This window comes from Centropristis striata, chromosome 3 (assembly GCF_030273125.1).
Source record: "Centropristis striata isolate RG_2023a ecotype Rhode Island chromosome 3, C.striata_1.0, whole genome shotgun sequence".
Lineage (NCBI taxonomy): Eukaryota > Metazoa > Chordata > Actinopteri > Perciformes > Serranidae > Centropristis > Centropristis striata.
In genome coordinates this window covers 29,962,576-29,986,460 of record NC_081519.1, presented here as the reverse complement: position 1 = coordinate 29,986,460, position 23,885 = coordinate 29,962,576, and the positions used below count along the sequence as shown (strand labels likewise).

The 23,885-nt window shown below is 37.7% G+C and overlaps 1 protein-coding gene across 3 annotated transcripts in view; it reads left to right on the top strand.

The window, feature by feature from the left end:
* iqsec1b (IQ motif and Sec7 domain ArfGEF 1b) overlaps nt 1–23,885 on the top strand; it is a 294,136-nt gene that overhangs the window by 257,734 nt on the left and 12,517 nt on the right. For all 3 annotated transcript variants that reach the window (XM_059329611.1, XM_059329612.1, XM_059329613.1), the window contains 11 exons: nt 1,386–1,665; nt 5,497–6,758; nt 7,974–8,135; nt 9,921–10,043; nt 14,581–14,747; nt 15,842–15,981; nt 16,673–16,702; nt 17,625–17,750; nt 17,843–17,942; nt 19,413–19,574; nt 20,115–20,291. In XM_059329611.1, coding sequence (XP_059185594.1) covers nt 1,386–1,665; nt 5,497–6,758; nt 7,974–8,135; nt 9,921–10,043; nt 14,581–14,747; nt 15,842–15,981; nt 16,673–16,702; nt 17,625–17,750; nt 17,843–17,942; nt 19,413–19,574; nt 20,115–20,291 — 2,729 coding nt within the window. The remainder of the gene's footprint in view (nt 1–1,385; nt 1,666–5,496; nt 6,759–7,973; nt 8,136–9,920; nt 10,044–14,580; nt 14,748–15,841; nt 15,982–16,672; nt 16,703–17,624; nt 17,751–17,842; nt 17,943–19,412; nt 19,575–20,114; nt 20,292–23,885) is intronic.

Below are 23,885 nucleotides of genomic sequence, written 5' to 3'. Positions count from 1 at the left end.
TCGCATATATCAAGTTCACATTTTTTTTCTTTCTTTATATATAAATGCTGCCCTTACTAGGGTTTGTCATATTTAGTTATTTTGTAATGTTTGTTATTCTTTTCTCATATGAATATATTTATTTCAGAAAAAGATTGGCCTATTTTATTTCATAAGCTATATTTATTTAAGTTTTTTTTATTTAAATGTGCACTTTATGGAGCTTTGGTTTTAAAAAATGTACTCCTGTTGTTATGCAGTATTTATGATCACTTAAATAAACAGTTTCAATAAACTACTTGTGACATGTCATATTTGACTTTGACTGAACATTTGCTCTCACTTTGGGATAAAAATATCAGGATATATATCGTATATCGATATTTAGCCTAAATATATCGGGATATGACTTTTGGTCCATATCGCCCAGCCCTACTAACAGCCATAGGAGTTCTGGAGATAAAGTGTTATTTGTAGACAAAATGTGAGTAGTTTATTAGATGATTTGCCTCGCCATGCCTGTCATCACTTTGATTGTTCAAAATATGTATTGATTTTGGTTTGAGATGTATTCAAATGCCATCATGGTTCTCAGATGTCTTCATATAATATGCATTTCAGTCTTCTTATAATGGCATTCTGTTCCGTCTCTGTACAAAGAAAAATGCCTAACTTCTCAAAATCAAGGTTTCTGTCCCTGGAGAGGGACAGCTTGTTACACTCAAAAAGCAGACTTTCAGATGAGGTTGCTGTACAAATGTCTTTGATTCTTCAAAGTAAAGTTATTGAGCGATATCCAAGTACCATACCACAGTGCACCTCAGCCCTCTAAGCTAATCACACAACAGACTAAGGAGGGAGTGAACAGATCTGTGGTTGACATTTAGCTGCTGCAGTCTGTTGTGGCACGCCTGTTGAAGGTTTTTGTCCAATCAGCTGTTCAGGTTAGTGTTTGCGCTGCTGCGCAATTATTAATAAAGGCACTGCTTTACATGCTTTAATCACTACTGATGTGTCACTCTGTTTTTAATGGAAGATCGAGTTGCTGATAATGTCGCTGTGATTTAACTATTTGTTGTGTCTTATGTTGGTTCTTTGGTGTTCATAATTTATTCATAGGCATTCAATTTGTTCTGCTCAAGATACAGTGGCACAATCTTAAAGCTGATTAGGATGACTTGAGGCATTTTCTGCACAGTGAAGAGAATGTGTAAAGACGACAGGCAGCGCTCAGACTGCTGCTTTAAATTCTCTCACTCATATTTATACCCTGCCAGCAGTATCAAAGTTCACTTTTTCCATCTGTCACGTGCTTCTTGCTGAATCACAAAGCAGTGCATGCCCTCAGGAAAAATGACTCAGCGAACTAACCCAGTGTGCTCTGTGTGTGTTTTTGCGTGTTGCAGTGTGGAAGGTGATGCTCCAGGCAGCGAGGTGGGCGCCTCTGTGGACCCCAGCTGCGGCTACGGTTCCATCCCAGTGACCCACAGCGGCGGGCTCGGTCCCGACCACCTGGACAGCCAGCTCTACGGACACATCTTGCTGCCCGGCCACCTGCGGCCCCGCCGGCCCAAGCTCCAGCACTCACAGTCCATCCTTCGTAAGCAGGCAGAGGAGGAGGCCATCAAGCGCTCCCGCTCGCTTTCAGAGAGCTATGAGCTCTCATCAGACCTACAGGACAAGCAGGTGAGGTGGTGTTTTTATTAGGGCCGGGACTTTAACACGTTCATTAAGATTGATTAATTACACAAAAATTAACGCGTTAAAAAAATTGACACATTTTAATCACATTTATTTTTGCACCGCGGAACGTTTCTCACTGGATGAGTTTCAGGCGAACCGATTATACTGGAGCACCAACTAGCGTTCATGAGTTCAGACAACAACAAACCACAGTGAACATGAAGGAAGAAGCTGATGAGACGCTTTGGTTGGCCCCGTGGATGATGGGACATTTAGTTACTAAAAACCAACGGATGGAAGCGTCGATAAGAGCATGGTTGTGTTGCTATGCAACAAGGAATTCACATATCACCGCAGCACATCCAGCCTCAAGTATCACCTCAATGCAAAACATATAGCAGCTAGTGGCTAGTGTGGTAGCTAGCGTGGATTGTGTTTTACTTCAAAAAACAAAGTATTATACTTTACAGAAGGTCTACCTACCTATAGGCTACCTGAATTTATGAAATGTACTATATTTCTAAATATGCTTTTGCTACACTTAATGGCAAAAATTGCACTGGTCTGTTGGACTTGAACAAAAATAAACAATATTTTTGTTGCTTAAGCGTATGCATTCAGTCATTATTCAATGGTATACTAAAAATCCATGTGAAAAAAATTACTCTGTCACTGTTCTCAGGTCAAATATTTGTATGCGATTAAAATGCGATTAATTTCGATTTATTAATTACAAAGCCTCTAATTAATTAGATAAAACATTTTAATGGAGTCCCGGCCCTAGTTTTTATAAATCACACTTTGTTTTTCAAGGGGGGTCAAGACCTGCTCTGCATAGCACTCAGGCACTAGGATTGGCCGTGCTCATGTGATGTACTGGTACCAGATTTGTTCAGGCCCTATCCCCCTGACCAATGGAGCGCTACACAGGGCAGGTCTTGTCATGAAAAACAGTCTTAATCAGGCAGTGAGGTGGGATACAACAGACTTCCATGTGTTAATACCTAATACAGGGCTGGGTTAGGGTTAAGCAATCTGTGGCTCCAGAGCCACATGTGGCTCTTCAGGCCGTCTGCAATGGCTCTGACAAAAAATGTATACAAAATGAAACGTTTAATTATTTAAATTAAAATATATCATTGGTGTAGGCCCAAAGCAATTTGTTTTCTTCAAATGTAAACATGTTTATACATGTTTTTACATATACAGCAGTAAAAATGTTTTGAAAAAATTTTAGTCAACCCAGATGTGCATCATAGCTTATGAAAGTCTACAAGATGGTGCCATAACCTCTAAATTTTTGCCAAATTCAAGTCTAGTTTTGAGGTTTCCTAGTTTTTCTGAGATATTTCTTCGGTTTCCAGCCTCTCATTTGCACTTGGGTCCTCACTGCATTCTGACAAAATTTAAGACTAATTTAGACTAAGAAGCCTGTTTTATCTTCATTCTAAGGCTCAAAATAAGGTTTGCGGCTCCATTAATAATAATAATAATAATATATTGAATTTGTATAGCGCTTTTCAAGACACCCAAAGACGCTTAACAGGCAACAGACATATACATAAACATACATACGACAGACTTCAGGTGGAGAAGCGGCAAACAAACTTCTCTCACATCCGAAAACAAAGATAAAGCATAACATGAGGAGAGGGGAGAAGCAACATAAGTATATAGTACGCTTTACAACATGCATCGGAGACGTGGGTTGGGGGGAGGGTGGTGGGTGGGGGATGAATGCATATCTGTAAATGTGGAAGTTCGAGTGTGTAAGCCATTCCAACTGTTTTTCCCTTTTTTTGGCCAACAATGGCTCTTTTGTTAGAAAAGGTTGCCGACCCCTGGGCTGGGTGATATGTTTAAAACAATATCAATGTTTATTGTTTGCTATTCCGTAATAAGTTATATGGTACTTTATGGATTTGATGTGTTGGTTTTATGAGCTTACAGCCTATCTAGCTGGCTAAGAATAACATTTTTTGAGAGTAGTAATAGATTGCAGTTATACAATGGACATTGCAAACAAATTATCTTACATTCAACATCTTTATCTTATTTATAGATCCTATATTATCTCAAGGTTATTATATTTCCTGTTATTACAAGCTGTTGTCAGGCTGAAGCTCCTCATGGTGGTCAAATAAAAGTCATATAATAATAGTCTGCTTCGGCCTTGTGGCCATTTCAGCTGTGTGGGAAGGACACTGGCCCTCTTGTTAAGCAGAGAAAGTTGTAGCCTAGCTGTTGGAGGGAGACTCACTGTCATGTCCCTTGTGGCAAGTTTGACTACTCTGGCCTTCTTGGCCCTCATATGGTGCAAGGAAACATGATTAGTGTCATTCGACTCCATCAGTCCGTAGGTGGAAAACTGGGTCAGTGTGTAAAAAGTACAGGGCTGAGAGAGAGGGCTAATGTAAAACAGCCCCGGACACTGTCCTAATTATAGCTATATCGCTTTAGTGTAATGATCTTGTCACTTTAGTTCCGTGTGCACTATGGTATATTCACCTGACTGATCACTTTCAAGTATGGTCATTTGCATCCTTCTTTTAATGAAACACTGCAGCCCACTATTAATAGTATTTTAGCCCTCCAAGTCTTTATTACATCTTAATTTGAGGTCTCTTTTCTGTCATTTGTTATGTTCAATAGAGCTGCAACTATAATCATATTTTCCCTCTAAATCTAGTTGTGGTAGTTCTTACAAGAGTATTCCCCCATCATTATTTGCGTCAATAGTCGTTTGTGGGACAATCTATTTTCTCTATCACGAATCAGCTTTATTCATCTTCCCCTTGGGTCTATTTGAGTCTAATAAACCCTAAATTTCAGGCATTTTTAAATGCCATCACCACTCTTCTTGAGTGTGTTAAGACACGGCAAAAGCATATAAGACAGCAGTACTAGTGTTCATTCTTTCTAAGCAAAGTAGTTTCAAAAGGTAAAAGTTTTTTAAGTGATACACTTTCACTCTTTCTTTTGTCACAAACATTCACCTTCTATATGGTTGAGAGGTAACACTTTACAATAACCATCTAAGTGATGTTTATAGATGGTTTATAGACAATTATTAACCATTTACAAAGTGCTATACATATTTAATATTTAAATGTTTTCAACCAATTTCTTAAAGGTATATAAATCATTTCAAAATCATTAACATACTTAATATGGTGTTAAAATGTTCAAATGAGTGCAAATAAAACTATTAATAAACTATAAATTATAATTTAATTGTTTGTTAATGACAAAGTTACTATAAACTTACATTAATATACCATCTATTTGTCATTTATACATTTTTTTTGTTTGTTTTTTTCATTTATAAATTATGCAGTTAGTTAAACATTAATAAATTATGTATCTACCATTCTAAACGGCCTATATACGGTTTATAAATGATGTTTACCATTTATAAATGATGGTTATTGTTAAGTGTTACCAGTTGAGAAAATAATCTTGAATAAAAGTATCACATGACTGGAGTTCCATACTAAGGTTTGTTTAAACTCCATGGACTGAAGGCATATGGTAGAAAGTTCTGGAAAATCTAGGAGAACTGTAAATTAACATTATTTTCTAAGGCTTCTGTCTCCAAGTTTGGTGGGTAACATGTGATGTCCAATTAAACCCAAAATACAGCAGCTTTCATCATACTGTATCCATTCTTCATCCCTGTTTTCACCTCAAATCTCCATCACCAGTTGTACCATCACAAAGAACATTTTTGCATGGTTGGATTGCCATAAAACCAAAGCTAAGGGATAATGTAGACTGTTCCTGGTTCTTTCTCAGATGCATTCTTGAAACTAAGTTTTACTTCTCTTCCTGCAGGTGGAGATGCTAGAGCGTAAATATGGTGGGCGTTTCATAACCCGGCATGCAGCCCGCACCATCCAGACAGCCTTCCGCCAGTACCAGATGAACAAGAACTTTGAGCGTCTTAGAAGTTCTATGTCTGAGAACCGTATGTCCAGACGGATCGTCCTATCCAATATGAGAATGCAGTTTTCCTTTGAAGGACCTGAAAAAGTCCACAGCTCCTACTTCGAGGGAAAGCAGGTCTCGCTAACAGATGACAGCACCAAAATTGGCGCACTGGTGCAGTCTGAGCATAGTGGGGAGATGGGCGTGCAGGCCAAGACACCCACGTCACAGAGCGACTTCACAGACGCTATCACAGAGCTAGAAGATGCCTTCTCCAGGCAGGTCAAATCTCTAGCTGAGTCCATAGATGATGCTCTAAACTGTCGAAGTCTGCATGGTGACGAGAACCAGGGAGAGCCGGGGAGAGGTCACCAGGATATGGACAGAGAGGTGAGCTGCCAGGTGAAACCCTCCCACGGCGCTTCAGAACACCGCAAACTGGACGAGATGACAGCGTCTTACAGCGATGTGACTCTTTACATCGATGAAGAAGAACTGTCACCGCCCCTGCCCCTGTCTCAATCTGTGGACCGACCCTCGAGCACAGAGTCAGACTTGCGTCAGCGTTCCCTCAACTCTTCCCAGGACTACTGGTCACTGGCTCATAAGGATGAGAAAGGGGACACGGACACCAGCTGCAGAAGTACGCCATCTTTGGAGTGCCAAGAGCAGCGTTTGCGGGTAGACCACCTACCTTTGCTCACCATTGAGCCTCCGAGCGACAGCTCAGTGGAGCTGAGTGACCGTTCAGACCGAAGCTCTTTGAAGAGACAGAACGCCTACGATCGAAGCCTCAGCAACCAACAGAGCAGCCCCAAAAACATCAGTCACAGCCTGCCACCCCGAGGGCCTTCCAGAGAAGAGGACGGCACTCGTCATCGGCCACGACAACTAGAGGCCCACCTGGCCATCAATGGCACCGCAAACCGGCAGAGCAAGTCAGAGTCCGATTTCTCTGATGGTGACAACGACAGCATCAACAGCACATCCAACTCCAATGACACCATCAACTGCAGCTCAGAGTCCTCGTCCAGGGACAGCCTGAGGGAGCAGACTCTCAGCAAGCAGACGTACCACAAAGAGACCCGCAACAGCTGGGACTCACCTGCATTCAGCAATGACATCATCCGCAAGAGGCACTACCGCATTGGCCTAAACCTCTTCAACAAGTACGTACATTCCACTACATGAGATCTATTAACACTCTGGCGTCTCCAAAACCACCAAATCATGACTTCTTCATGACATCCAGACTAGAAAACAAAGCAGCGTGGAGCCCTACTGTAAATTTACCTCTAAAGTTCTGGCTGTAAACTCCATGAGGCCAGTTTCAGTTTGATGATGATATACCAAATAAAACAGGGTCAAATATATGTAGCATAAAATGATAGAACTGGATGGAACCCTCTTATATGGTATATTTGCAACCTTTGTTCACATTTGCAACATTTAAAATTCTTTATTGAGCATGATAGTGTTTTGAAAGTAAAAAAAATATTTAAAATCACATTTTATGTTGGACTAAATGACACAAAAGGACGAAAAAAAAGACACAAAATGACTAAAAAAAGACACAAAAAGTCACAAAATGACAAAAAAAGACACAAAATGACTAAAAAAGACACAAAATGACCAAAAAAGACACAAAATGAGAAGACGAAATGACCAAAAAAGACACAAAATGAACAAAAATGACACAAAAAGACTTACAAAGACACAAAAAGACATGAAAAGGATTCAAAAATGGACAAAATAACCCAAGACTCCATAGAGTTAACAAACTGCTCACACAGAGCCAGACACAATATCCTACATTTCTTCTTTGAGCATCAGAATTACACTAGCACACATCACATACCTAATGAGGGACAGAGGAGGTTATGTAAATTAGATCCAGTCCATTAATTGTAATTTAGGGAATGTTTTTTGTTTTAGAGCCCAACATGAACCTCTTATGCATGGTAAATGTGCAGTGTTGTTGATTTAAACAGGACTGTGTCTGTTCTACTTAACAAGTGTGGGACTCATTCTGCTCCACTTCATGCAGAGTGATTCATCTGAGCCTGTGTGAAGTCTTTTAATCATAGATGATTGTGGATTTGGTTTCTGTCAGAGCCGGCCATTAAGTTCCTTTTAATCATTTGTGATCAACACCACAGAGAAAAGTAGCTCCTTCCTCCCCACTCTCACCCCTTTCCACCAGCTCCCTCCCTGCCTCGCTAAATCCTGTCCCTCATCTGACACACATTTGGCCAGGGGCAGCAGTGCAGTGGGATAATTACAGATTTGGATTTTGTCCTTACTCCTTCCCTTTTTGTCTCTCTCTCTCTCTCTCTCTCTCTCTCTCTCTCTCTCTCTCTCTCTACCCTTTCCTATGTTTCCAGGAAACCAGAAAAAGGCATCCAGTATCTGATAGAACGAAACTTTGTTCCCGACACTCCAGTGGGTGTGGCCCACTTCCTTCTCCAGAGGAAAGGCTTGAGTAGGCAGATGATTGGCGAGTTCCTGGGTAACAGACAGAAGCAGTTCAACCGAGATGTCCTCGAGTGAGTTTGCAGCGAGTAATATCTTTGTGCTCTTTGACACATTTGCATGTGCAGATGGATCCTTTTGCCCCAACCTTGAAATTCTCAAAAACAAGCTTTTGATATCGCTTGCCAACTGCACATAATTTTATTTTATCCTTCTCCCAGGAACATAAACATAAATCATCATTTAGTTGCAAAAAGGTTGCCAGCTTGCAATCTACAGTCATTCAAACGGTCTTTGGAGTTCCTGAGTACTACATAATGACTCAAGTTACATCCAGGAAATCAACAGAAATAGAATCCACTCAAGGGAGTGCTGTGATACTCTAATAAACATACAGACTCCATTTATATTCTTCAGTCCTTTTAACAGGAAAGGGAAGTTGTAAAGATCTTGTATTTTCCAGTAGTGATTCTCAAATAGCGCCTCTACTTTATGCTTTAGAATGGACAGACCTATCTCAAACACACTTGAAGCACCAGAGCTCTATCAGAGCCCATTGAGATTCAGTGGAGGATAAGGCCAGGAAAGGTCCGTCAGTGTCAGTTTGACAGGTATATCTAAAGGGCTCCTCAAGAAAATGTCTATAAATCCTGACAAGCAAGGTATCAAAGTATCAGGGCTCTGGAGAGCTGAGTCACAATCCTCACATCAGCATAGAAAAACCTGTCAGGTCCTTTATTTAAGCATACGAGTCAAGAATGCTCAGTTACAGGTAAAACACAAATCAATATTTTGAAATGAACAATGGGCAAATGAGTAGGAGTAATTTGAGAGGGTTGCTTGAGGTGACAAACCCAAATAATTATCACATCATTCTCAGCTCTATGGAGCTTTTTAGTATATTTCAGGTCGTTGTCCGTTGTTTTACATGAGGGCTGTTTCCACTACCGGGCAATACCTATAATGAGGCGGGTCTCACTCGCCGAAACGCCCCTAATTTGAATACGAGCAGTCCAGAGACGGCTTTTGTCTGGATTCTTTCGTCCCTGTCGAAGAGCAGGGTCTTTTTTCTCCCCTGAAAACAGCCTGGTTACTGATTGGATAGATCGCAAGGCGGGATGTGACGTAGTACTCTACACGACAACAACACACGCCATTTGCAAGCAGTGTTCCCAACTTAGCTACTTTGTTGCTAAATTTAGCGACTGTTCAGACCCCCTTAGCAACTATTTTTCAAGAAAGCGACTGGAGACAAATCCAGTGACTCCTTCTTCCTTCTCTTTTTTTCTCGCAGATTCACCATTTTAAATCTCATAAATCTGCGCATTTTTTTCTCGTAGATTTGCCACTTTAATCTTGTACATTTTTTACTCAAAATATTGCCCACCCTCCCCCGGGTATTTTTTTTTACACATTCTGGCAGTATGTAATATCCTCCAATATTCTCTAGGGTTAAAATTTTGAATTTGCAAGTATTTCAATGAGTGCCCTAATCAGGGTTAATTCATTTATCTGTTGCAATAAATTGGCAACAGTTATAGTGACTACTCCTGCTTTAAACTCCATTTCCTTGTGTTCATGCCACATCACTTCCGCCTTGGCGACCCAGTTTACTATGGCCAGTAAATGGTGCCGATAAACAACAGATGTTAGTATAGCTTCCCGTTCAATGGGCCGTAGGTATGTGCTGATAAGCGCTGATAAATGCCCATTCAATAGTCTGACTGTAGTCAAATCGGGTGAGATATTTGGGATTTTTACCTGACTAAACAATCAAGTTATTACCATTTGAAAAGGTTGTGTAGTTTCCTATTCAAACAGATCTTCCTGCTTAACACTAACTGTTTGTTTCTCCCCAGCTGTGTGGTGGATGAAATGGATTTCTCAGCTATGGAGCTGGACGAAGCACTCAGGAAATTCCAGGCACACATCAGAGTGCAGGGAGAAGCACAGAAGGTTGAGCGGCTGATAGAGGCCTACAGGTGAAAAACTCTACTAAAAGCTTGCGACAAAATACATGTTTTCACATCCTAAACCAGTGGAGACCCAATGATAGCTCAGTCATGGAAATAATCACCAAAAGTCATGTCATTCTTAACAGCAAGGAGAAATACAATTATGTTTCTGGAAAGAGGGTCTTACATCAACTTAGACCAATTAAAGATGTGACAGGATGATCATTACCTGGTTCATTGCCATGTCTTGTATTTACCACCAACACAGCATGTATGAATAATAGAAAGCACCAGCTAGCTTTGCACCATGTCACATGGTCACAAAACAATATTTAACACTCATGCAGTAGTGCAGTGTTGCAAAGCCACACTGCAAAAAATGTGTGTCTAAAAACAAGATAAAAACACTAAATGTGAGGGAAATGATCTTGCTGCATGGACAGATAATTTCACTTGACAAGATTTCTTAAATTAAGATTATAACATCTAGAAATAAGCATGTTGTATCTTAAAATAAGAAATTAACTCTTAAAACAAGATTAATTAAAGCTTCAAGCAGAGATAAGCTGGCCCGAGCAGAGTGACCTGACAATTATTTGTTTCTTACCAAGATAAAAAAAACTTTAGATTTCGAAGTGTTAGATAATTTATCTTGTTTTAAGAGTTAATTTCCTATTTTAAGTGTTCAACATGCTTATTTCTAGACTTAATAATCTTAATTAAAGAAATCTTGTCAAGTGAAATTATCTGTCCATGCAGCAAGATCAGGGTCAATATCACTATAAAGTGCCTTTGGTGTCCTCATCAGAATTGCCCAGTCATCATGAAAATGGAGCAAAAATAATGAAACTCTGAGTCTTACTATAAATGGCCAAACATTTACACACATATCAGTACAATGAAAAGTCTCCTAAGATGTGTTTCCTTCATTTTACACTGTTTTTCATTGGATGAACATGATTTTGGCATGTCCCACACACTGCTCCCCTACTACAGTGTGTGTAATTAGTGGTTAAATGATACTAATTCAGAAAAACAATTACATGGTTATATTGTCCGCAACAAATTATTTGATAAAATTAGTAATTTTGATCATATATATTTTATTTTCATAATCATTTCAAACATGTTTCATGTGTCCCTGTAATTGCAGTCCACCCTGTCATTATGGGGACACTGCCCCTTTAAGAAACCCTCTGATGCTCTCAGTGACACTTTTCCCATCAATTAGTCTTTCTTAAATGAAGAATGAAACAGTGGCTAGTTGCAAAATAAGTATTTACGCATATATTTAGTCATTTTCATCACAATATGTCTGTAGCTGAATGTTGTCAAGCTTAACATGTCATAGTGAAATATCAGGTAATATAAAAGCCTTTCTCAAATCTGAAATATATTTTCTAAACAGTAAACAGTCAACTTGCTAACTGAAATGCTAAAATTAGCCCAATATGTCCACCCTGTCATGACAGGGTGGACATATTTTGCTTTTTGCATGTACATTGTCTGCCTATATAGGGGAAGTCTCAAAGGCACCTTATGTTGATATTGACTCATTTCCCTCAGATTTAGTGTTTATATCTTGTTTTTAGACACACCTTTTTTGCAGTGCATTATAGGGGATGCTTCCTGCAAGTTGCTTCCCCACCACAGCAGGTGCCTTTTTCTGCCTGCAGACAGCCTGAATCCAAACTATCCATTTTAATACCCCGTTCGACCAGATGATAGCAGAAAAGAATTTAGAGAAAATGAGTTCAAAAAGTTGAAGAAAACCTCCCTCAGGCCTGCTGATGTATGTTGTTTGTAACTAATTTATTTTCCCCAAACCTTTGGGCATAAGAGCAGCTAGAAAGGTGCTCTCATGCCCACAGAGAATTTGCTTCGATCAGCACTGAGCAAGGACATTTGGGCCTCAGTAAACACTGCAGTCACTGTTACATTGCGGAGATAACGATAACTGATCGTCTGGCGCTGGCCTTCAGCCCATACCAGATATGATCATGGACTCACTTTATGGTGACTCAGAGAGCTGTCAAATGCTCTGTCTGATGGCTGCGGGCTGTATCGACACTCTTTAGTTGTACTGTATCATTGTTCTTTTCACTTGAGGCTATAAAGCATTATTTAAATTTATGTGACCACAGCTCAGATAGAGGAGGGCTCAATATTAATATCTATATCGATATCCCTGCCCAAGAGTGGAACGAAGAGGGAAGGCTACTGATTTATTTTGCCTTGAAGGGAAGTGTTCATACTGAAGATTTGTCCTTTAATGGTGTCTCTCATGTTCTGCCAGATTTGACACTATGTTTTGGTCAAGCTTAGTTAGAGTTCTCCTCACTGTGTGTAACAACTGAAGGTTTATATTCCATGAATCTAGTCAGCCAAGGTCATAACATATTTTTGTCATCCAGATGATTGTTGATCCAGATATTTTAATGTTAAATGAACTGACGAGTAGTCCAACTTCAGCACTCTCATTACACTATATTAGACAAGACACAATGTACTACACCGCCCTACAAAGTCTAACTGCAGTAACTACATTTTGGTTCAAAATTGAGTTATAACTAAAATGAACTCCTTGATGTCTGTTTTATCTTGTGACAATGTTTTAGATTTCAATTTTGCTTTATTTCAGAAAAATAATGATATAAAAATAACAGTACCTACGAAAACTACAAAATCCAACTCAGAACCAAAGAAGACTGCAGTAATTGCACTTACCACCATCTGCTTTGGATATATATATGCATTTAAACATAAAACAAAAGCAGTGCAGCCTTGTATTTCTTCATTGTGTTGAATAGTGAAGTCAAAAATATTAGAAATTATAAGTTTATTTGATAGGGGAATTATTATCTAGATAGTGATTAAGTAAAAAAGTGAGAAACAATTATTTTAAGACTAAAATATAACATTAATTTACAATATTACATCTAAAATACACAATATTTGAATAGAGTTGTTTAACACTTTATAATACACTGATAACAAAATCATTTCGGAAATGTTTATTCACTGAAAACAAAATATAAAAGCTGAAAGAAGACAACAACATTATAGTTACTGCTCTCTGTTTCTGCATTGCTGTAATATGTTTTAATAGTAATGCAAAACCAGAGTGCACTAACTACATTTTTGGGGTCAAAGGTCAAATAAATCGTCTTGATTTTTGAGCATAAAAATAACATCATTAATACGAAATAAGTGTCATATCACTTACCCACTTATAACCCATTTGACTGGCCAGTTAAAAACGTTAAAAAACGTTTAAAGCAGTTTTACTCAGTGTGACCCTGTGCGTAGTTACCACAGTTAGACTTTGTAGGGCAGTGTACAATCAAGCAGTACGATTGGGAGTGCTGGATTCACAGACCTGGCTACCTAACAGCCAACAACAGCTGCTTGTCTGTTAGCTTGTTGGAAGTAAAGTGATATAATATATAGAACTCAATTGAGTGCCAGCCCAAACAGAAATTTCACAAATTTCAACAATACTGCCATTAAGAAGATCCACCATTATGTTGGTTTTGTTTTCTTTAGTGAAACAAACAATGCCAGCATAATGCTGCCCCAGTGTGTCATTTTAGATGTCATGCCAGCATTCCAAATGCAATAGATGTGTAATGATGTAATGTGTAACACAATAGCGACAGCGTCTAGTGTGTGTTTGTGTGTAGTTTCGCCATGCCAGCTTTCCCTTTTCACAACGATGTCATTTCAGCTCTGCTACTAACTTGAAGCAATATTACATAGAATTAGATTTTATGCAGTTTAGCGAACATACAGTTTCAGAGTGCAATTTGCTTCTACCTTATCTATATAACAGCTGTACACTTTCATTTGTTATGATTACATTACTAATGATCAAACACTAGTCAACAACCCTGTTGACACAGCCAAACCAACATGGTCTGACAGGAATCCGTGGAATAGCCACGGAATCACTTAAATTTCCGTGAAACTGACACGGATTTCACTACAATGCAAGTTAATGACAGTCATATCCTGTGGCTATTCCAACATACAAAGTGATTATGTACATTCACTGAGTGAATATTTAGAAAATAAAACATATATTTCTCGCTAGAAATGTGATCAAAATCCATTTTTATGCAGAAACTAAGTCAAAATATTGATTTTTTTTTTCACTAAAAATGAGAGAACTGTCTGCCATGTTTTTTGTTCTGACTGCTGGGACCTTGAAAGTCACGTGACTTGGAACACGAATAGCCACGGGATATGACTGTCATTAACTTGCATTGTAGCGAAATCCGTGTCAGTTTCACAGAAATTTGAGTGATTCCGTGGCTATTCCACGGATTTTGAGTCAACGCCCTCTTTGGTCACTTCACCTTTGCCATGATGTCCGTAGAGGTTGCTCAAGCAAGGTTATTAAGTTAACGAAAACTAACGAAATAATGGGAAAAAAAACATCTTCGTTAACTGAAATAAAAACAAAAACTGGTTTTTAAAAAACGATATCAACTGAAACTGTATTTTGTGGTTACAAAACTTCTGTTGAACTTTCAACTTTCTGTGCCCAACATCCTCTCTTCAGCCAACGATACTGCATCTGCAACCCTGGTGTTGTGCGACAGTTCAGGAACCCCGACACCATCTTCATCCTGGCCTTTGCCATCATCCTCCTCAACACAGACATGTACAGCCCCAACGTCAAGCCTGAAAGGAAGATGAAACTGGAGGACTTTGTCAAGAACCTTCGAGGTACTTTTTCCTCCCTTCCTGCTCCACATCCATCCTACACTGTAAAAAAATGTCTGTAGGTTTTACTGTAAAAAACAAAAAACTGCTAAACCATGACAGTAAAAGACCGTAAAATAATAAATGAATAATAAATTCAGTTTCAGTAACATTGAAACACTGTAAATGTATATATCAGCCAAAACAGTATTTTTTACAGTTTTTCTTTTTTTTAATACATTACTCTACTGTAAAATACACTTGCACCGTGTTTGTAACAAAAATATACTGTTATATATATACAAGCCATTACTGTAATTTTAGCATTTATTTTTTGTAAAAATACTTTTTCTCACTGTTAAATGTGCTAAACATCATATCTTTAACAAAAATATACTGTAATATTTAATGGTAAAACCATTTATAAAGTATTTTCTTGTCAATTATATGGCAGAACAGTGTTTCCTTTAATGGAAAAACGTTTTATTTATTACGGTAAAATAAGGAATAAAATAGCAATCTTAAACGTGAAATGAACAGTGCTAATATCATTTTACCATCATAGTTGAAAAAGTTGCACTGTATTTATTTCGGTAAAGTTCTGGCAACCACAGCTGCCGTTTTTTTTACCGTAAAAACAACAGTTTCTTTTTTACAGTGTACTGTCACAAAACCATTATTAGCTTCTAACCCTAGAGTGTGGCTCCAAGGTTAAATGTTCCCTTCAAATTAAGTTTTGTGTATGCATTTTGCCTTGATTAATGACCGTGCCAATGAGGTATTTATTCTTTTTGTAAGTCATGGCCAAGAAAGCTTTGCTGTCGAGGCAAATCACTTTTTAGTTGCCCTCAACGGATTTTGCGGGTATTAACAGGGGCTTTGTGGCATGGCTAACTCATTTCTCTGCCTATTGGAGTGTCAGTAATTAAAGTACAGTATTGAGTGGAGAAATGTTCGTCCTCAGAGAGCTTTGAAGGACACTTCTGTCTGTACTTTGAGAAATATGTGCAATGCTGCAGTATGTAAGTAAATTCAGGGGTTCATCAACTTTCATAAATCTCTGAATTAATCATTAATCCTTCTCTTTTTCTCTCTCTTTTTCTCTCATCCTCTGACAGGAGTGGATGATGGAGAAGACATCCCCAGGGAGATGCTGGTAGGGATATATGAGCGGATTCGCAAACGGGAGCTCAAGACTAATGAAGACCATGTGTCCCAGGTTCAGAAAGTGGAAAAACTCATTGTTGGAAAAAAGCCGGTAAGTTTGAGTTTGCCCTTGGGCTGCTGCACGTAGAATGTGACCACTTTTATCTTACCCTCCATTCAGGAGCAGAATCTATCAGGAGCATGCAGAACCAAATTACCCAATGTAGCTTTAAGCCGTCACAGAGAGTACTGGCCTATTCATGGCCAACATTCTCTAAAAATGAAAAGAAATGAGGGAACATTCTTTACGTGAACCTACTCTCTTCACTGTGTGACATATCAATTCTTCAGGGCTGGAGACCTTCATGCTGAATGACTGTAATAGGTCTTTTGCCCCATGAACCAGCCAGAAAATGTGCTTTCTGACAGGCTCTGTTATAATAAATGAGATAACAGAACAGTCTGATGCCAAATAATCTTTGAGCTGTTTACTTAAACCTCCATTGGTGCCCTTTTCATCAAACGAACTCCACAAATAAGCAGAAGTTCAAAGGACCTTGGCGATGTTGTGATATTAAAGGTTGATGCACATTGGAAACACAAACACAGTATTAGAAGATGGATTGTGATGGACACATTGATGTTTGTTCTGTGATCCATAAAACTAGTTTTTCCTGATTTGAAATTTTGCTCATTTTTCACATTGAACATTATGTGGAGTGTCTTTTCTTTGATGTATCTTGAATTTAGAAGTTCTGATATGTGTTCACTGATCCCTATAAAATGTATCTCTCACTCCATAGATTGGCTCTTTACACCATGGTCTGGGCTGTGTAAGTATTACTCTTGCTGTCATCTACATCTTCTGGTTGAATGAACATATTTTTAAAATACCCAGCCTTATGGAATGGATGCATATGTATACTGCACTACAAAGTCTAACTGCAGTAACTACACTTTTGGTTAAAATTGAGTTTTAACTAAAAATGAACCCCTTGATGTCTGTTTTATCTTCAATTTTGCTTTATTTCAGAAAAAAAATCCAACTCAAAACCAAGCAGTAATTGCACTTACCACGGTCTGCTTTGGATATATATACTAAGAAAAACATAAAAAATAATATAAATTACGAGTTTATTTGAAAAGGAAATTATTATCTAGATAGTGATCAAGTAAAAAAGTGAGATAAAATTATATTTAGCCTAAAATGTAACATTTCTTTTATAATATTAAGTCTAAAATGAATCACAAATCTTTGAATAGAGTTGTTAAACACTTTTAAACACACTGATGACAAAATCAATTTGAAAATGTTTATTTACTCAAAACTATATATATATATATATATATATATATATATATTGTATATATATATATATATATATAGTATAATATATATATATATATATATATATATATATATATATATATAAAGCTGAAAGTAGACAACAATATTGTAGTTACTCCACTCTGTTTTTGCATTACTATTAGAACTTTTTACAGCAATACAGTAACTATGTTTTTGGGGTCAAAGGTCAAATAAATCAGCATGAAGAAATAAGTGTCATATCACTTATCTACCTATAACCCATTTGGCTGGCCAGTTAAAAAACATAAAAAAAAACTTAAAAGCAGTTTTTCTTAGTTTTATCTTTTGCATAGTTACTGCAGTTAGACTTTGTAGGGCAGTATAACTGTATAACAATATATTCATATATTCATATACTCGATATTGATGCTGTATTCTATGTGCAGGTACTATCCTTACCCCACCGGAGGCTGGTCTGTTACTGCAGACTTTTTGAAGTGCCCGACCCAAACAAACCACAAAAGTTGGGCCTGCACCAAAGGGAGATCTTCCTCTTTAATGACCTGCTAGTGGTAAGGCAGACATCTTCCAGCACATTGCGAACATATTTGGGGCATTCACTGAAAGAGTCTAAACCACAGTGTATGTCGTGCTTTTTTCATAGGTTACTAAAATTTTCCAAAAGAAGAAGAACTCTGTGACGTACAGCTTTCGGCAGTCCTTCTCACTTTATGGCATGCAAGTGCTGCTCTTTGAGAATCAGTGTAAGTGCCATGGAGACTTCAGTGTAAGCTCTTTCTAAAGGTGTCAGTACACTGTAAATAATCACTGTGAAATCAGTTATTTACCGCATTATTCACAGTTCATCACTGTGTTTGATTTTTACAGTATAGTGCTGTATAATTTACAATAAAAATCGGTCCTTGTGACAAAATCACAGTAGTTAAAACATTACTGTACACTGTAAAAATGTCCCATTGTTTTTACAGAAAAAAACTGGCAGCTGTGGTTACCAGAATATTTCCGTAAAAAATACAGTACTTATGTCAACATCTTTACAGAACAACTTGTAAATCTGACATCCTAAAACTGTAGTAATTTAAAAAAAAACATTTTAAAGTTGTAGATTATACTGTCCTTTACTGCTTAACAGGATGATGCTGCTTATATTCTAATTATTTATGCAAAATTGACATGCAGATTTTGCTTATTGTGCATTGAATACCAGTAAATGAAGATTCAGTTATTATTTATTGTACACTGAATACCAGTAAAATTTACAAGTTGTTCGTAAAGTTGTTTACATTTGTACTGTATTTTTTGCAGAATTATTCTGGTAACCACAGCTGACATTTTTTTCTGTTAAAGCAATGGAATTTTTTTACAGTGTAGAAAAAACACAGTAGACAGTGTAGTACTGTGAAAAGTAAAGTAGACTACTGTATTTTTCCATTTTTATCATCATTTTGATCAGAATCAGTCCTATACAAATGCTGTTTAAATAATTAACTTAAAGTTTTTCATACAAAACACAGCATGGAATAAATTGTTAAACAGTAAATGTATTCATATTATTTTCTTTAGTGTATAGAGTAATTACTTGCAATTACTAGTTATTTCTATAAAAAGTGAAGATGAAATTATTATCAAATTAACAGCACTGTTTTCTGTGCCATATTGCCATACAGTACCATTAAAAAAATCACAATGTTTAACTGTTTTTTATTCTTACAGCAAACAAATTAGTACTGAAAACATCACTAAAAAATCAGTGTTTAATTGTTTTTTAATTTTACAGTAAAGAAACCAGTATTATAAATAAAACTAAAATCACAGTGTTTAATTGTTTTTTATTTTTACAGTATAAAAAAACAGTACTGTAAATAAAAAAACAGTAAGTTACTTGTTAATTGCTGCCAATGAGTTACTGTAAAAATCACAGTAAATTCTTTACAGTCTATTTTTCAAATAAATTAGTTTATACAAGAACACATCTTAAGGCAAAAAATGTTTATGGCTGTTCATGGTGACAGGGTGAAAACCTAGTTCTGAAGTATGGAGGGAGGAGGATTCAGATTGTGTTTTCTACACTTCAACAAGCTTTTTGTTTAAAGCATACTGACACCTTAATGGTGGCAGAAGTGTTGCTGTTATTGAAACAACTCTAATTTCTCCCCTGGTGATGTGTCTATTTTGTGTGGGCTGTGGTTAAAGTGTTTATCATCACTCTTTAGATTATCCCAATGGAGTCCGTCTGACCTCAGCTATTCCTGGAGCTGACATCAAAGTCCTCATCAACTTCAATGCACCCAATCCTCAGGACCGCAAAAAGTTTACTGACGATTTGCGAGAATCTATTGCTGAAGTCCAAGAGATGGAGAAGTACCGGATAGAATGTGAGCAACAGTTTTATGTTTAATGTAGACGTCTGTGCGCAACAATTATCCATAATTTAACCAGAAGGCAGTCTTGCATGAGTTCATGTTCTCACTCTTTAAGAAAGAAGTCTGGATTACTGTTAAAGGGGGAGAATCAAAACATCAGAAGTTCATATTAGATGTCAGGTGTTCATTAAACCAGCATGAACTGAGTCCGTTTGAGACTGGTTTCTATATATGGTCATCTGATCCACAAACATTGCTGTAGTATTTACAATATATACTGCTTCATGTAGCTACCAATGTTATAATAGTTTTGGATTTTTCATTAGTTTACTAAAACTAAAACTTTTATTTTTTATTTCAAAAAATAAAAACGAATTAAAACTAGCAAACTCACTGTAGAAACTCATTAAAACTAACTGAATTTGAAAACAAAAATTCACAACAAAATTAAAACTAAAACAAATGAAAAATCCAAAACTATTATAACCTTGGTATGCACTTTGAAATGAGCATAATAGGTGCCTTAACATTGTATTTGTGTTTCCTACATAGCTGAGCTAGAGAAACAGAAGGGGGTGGTGAGGCCCAGCATGTCTCAGAGTTCAGGCTTAAAGAAGGACACGGGCAACGGCAACCTGAGCCGAGCCAGCCTCGACGACAGCTACGCCATCGGTGAAGGTCTGAAGAGGAGCGCCCTCAGCAGTTCCCTGCGTGACCTCTCAGATGCAGGTAAAATAAGTGGTTACTATGGTAACATAGCATCTTACGTCTCATCCCTCTGCTAGACAAAGTAGAGTGTATACCCAAGCTGGATGCTGGCATGATACTATTCACTCCATTTGGATCTTAACTGATTTTGGACTTTTTGAAAGCTGAGCTCCTGTACAGTTTTGATTTTAATGGTAGCTTCTTCAACTGAGCTGCCGATGCAGACTGTCTTAGCGAACACACCCTCTGATCCATGAAGCCGGTGAAGCAAAGTGATAGAGATGCTTGCTAATGGACCCAGGTATAATTTACTAGAGCCCATCAAATAATTTTCCTGTGGGGAAGGAGGCCGTGCTATGTAGGTCACTGTGATCAATTTGAGCGTCTTAGTGGTAAGAGGAATTAATGAGCAGTTGATTCAGGCAGGATGGAGAGAGTCGCCTCTACACTGCAGAGCTGATGTGCACAAACACACCCACTGACCTCAGCACAGGGACTGATCAGTGCTTTTGAATTCTTGAACAAGACGAAAGACATTGTAGTGGCAGTCTTTCTTGGGACCAGGTCTATATTTCCTCGAGGAGCTGCTGATTTTGCTCCACATACAGTGCCTTGCAAAAGTATTCATACCCCTTGGATGTTTGACCCTTTTGTTGCTTTTACACATTAAATCATGGTTAATATAATTTGGCCTTTTTCCAAAAAGAATTTGCAAAAAAACCCTCTTTAATATCAAAGTGAAAACAGATTTTTACAAAATAGTACAAATTAATTAAAAATATATAAAAATAAAATGAAAAAAATAAATAAATGATTGCATAAGTATTCATACTCTAAGTTCCAGCTAGTTGATACAGCAGAGTCACAGTTAGTGAAATGGAGATCACCTGAATACAGTTGATGTGTGTCAAGTGATCGTAATATAAAAAAACATGTGTCTGGGAGGTCCAGTCTCTGGTCCATCACTATTGCTGCTACAATTGTACCATGAAGACAAAAGAACACTTCTAGCAACTCAGAGAAAAGATCATTGAACAGTATAAGTCAGGAGATGACTACAAAAAAATATCCAGCTGACTGGACATCCCACAGAGTTCAGTTAAACCATCATTAAGAAATGGAAGCAGTATGGACCTTGTTTAAATCTGCCTAGAGCTGGCCGTCCTCACAATCTGAGTGACCTGACAAGAAGAAGACTGGAAAGGGAAGTCACCAAGACACCTAGGACCACTCTGCAGGAGTTACAAGCTTCGTTGGCTCAAATGGGAGAGAGTCGGGGCGTCCCGGTGGCTCACACTGGTAGAGCCCAGACTAGACAATATGTTTGGCGAACACCAAACACTGCTCATCACCACAAACGCACCATCTCCAGTGTGAAGCATGGTGGTGGCAGCTTCATGCTCTGGGGACGCTCCTCAGCAGCAGGTCCTGGAAGGCTGCAGGACCAGTCTTCTTCTTGTCAGGTCACTCAGATTGTGAGGACGGCCAGCTCTAGGCAGATTTAAACAAGGTCCATACTGCTTCCATTTCTAAATTATGGTTTAACTGAACTCTGCGGGATGTCCAGTGAGTTGAATTTTTTTTGTAGTCATCTCCTGGCTTATACTTTTCAATGATCTTTTCTCTGAGTTGCTTGGAGTGTTTTCTTGTCTTCATGGTACAATTGTAGCAGCAATAGTGATGAACCAGAGACTGGACCTCCCAGACACATGTTTTTTTATACTACGATCACTTGACACACATCAACTGTAATCAGGTGATCTCCATTTCACTAACTGTGACACTGCTGCATCAACTAGATGGAACTTTGTTGAATTAGTTCAGTTAATTTAAAGGGGATGAATACTTATGCAATCATTTATTGTACCTTATATATTTTTAATTAATTGATACTATTTTCTAAAAATCTGTTTTCACTTTGATATTAAAGAGGGTTTTTTTGCAAATTCTTTTTAAAGAAGGCCACATTATATTAACCTTGATTTCATGTGTAAAAGCAACAAAAGGGTGAAACATCCAAGGGGTATGAATACTTTTGCAAGGCACTGTAAAAGTGACTCATATGAATACAGCTTCCTTGACTCTTAAGGTTCAATATTACAGACAGATTTATTTTCACTTTACAGTCATAGAGAGTGCTATGCAATCTATGTAAACAGTAGTGTAATATCTTCTGTGGCTCTGGAGGAGCTTTATCAAGTCAAAGAAAATAACCCTGATGATGAAAGCGAGTTGGAAAACTGTGGACATTTACCAGGTGGGGAGGGTGTAATAAAATATAATATTTGGTTGCATACAGTGTTTTTCTTGACTCATAGTCATGATTAAAATTCAGGCTATCTCCACCACTGCTGCTTCTGACCTTTTCTTAATTTTATTTGTCTACTGTGAGTGTTGTAACTTAATGGATGTGAAATGCTAAATTGCTTGTTTATCTTTAACCCTCTGGGGTCTGAACCTATTTGCCCTTTATATACCACATAATATTTACTATACCCATGTTTGGTATTTTGTTAGCACAACTTCAACATGATCTGACAATTTTTTTTGTCACTTTGTAACTCACTTTATTAACATATTGAGGCCAAAAATACACAAAAATCATGAAATCTGAAATAAAATTATACTATTAATGACAATAAAAAACACAGATCTGCTCAATGAACTGTATGTAATGTAAAACATAGGTTGCAGATATGGAGATATAAAGGTAAAATTCAAATATAATAAAACTATACACAAAAAATTACCATAAAAACATGTTTATTTATAGGAACAGTGTTAGATGATTAGAGCCCTTTTTTCCATTTTTACTAAATGCCACGCCTGCCTCGTCCAATACTACTTTTACACTTCAATAAGTATTTTTGTACTATCAAATTAAAAGGATCATATCTTTGGTTTAACATGACCTCAGAACGTCAAACAAAAAACTTGAGAAAGTTCAAGTCTGTAATTTGGAGTGAAGTTGACAGCATCGCTCCACGTGACCTCGTTTTCTGTTACGGCGCTTTGAAAAAAGTCACGTTATGTGATCACGCCAGCGATCATAGACCCCAGAGGATTAATGTAGCCAGAGTGCAAGTCTTTCATTGATTTGAAGGCCTCCTGCCAGCTGTGCCTCAAGTTGTGTAGAAACCTTCCAGTTTGAGTTACCCAGAGGCTAACCTTGTTGTGGAGTCGTAGCAGTGCCTTCTAGTCAGGCAGCTTAGGACCAGATTTGAGAAGAAAGGGGACACGCCGGATTTTCCCACATTCTCTCCATCACCATAGGTTTCAAATTTTGGTAGGAGCCACTTCATCAAGATTGCAGATCGGAGATGGCAGCCATATAAAGTCTATGAGAACCAATATATCTTCCAAGCCACTTAGAAGTTCAATCTTGTTGTCAAAATCTACATTTTCTGGGTCAAGGAATCATTTAAAGCTATTGAGAATATCAATAGATCAGTGGTTCCCAACCTTTTTCTTGAGGGACCCACATTTTTACCATTGTATACTTTGGTTTTTAAAATAATAATCAGTGTTTCCCAAACCACAAGGTGACGTCCTCAAATCTCTTGTTTTGTCCACAAACCAAGGAGATATTCAGTTATAAAGGAACAAAGAAACAAG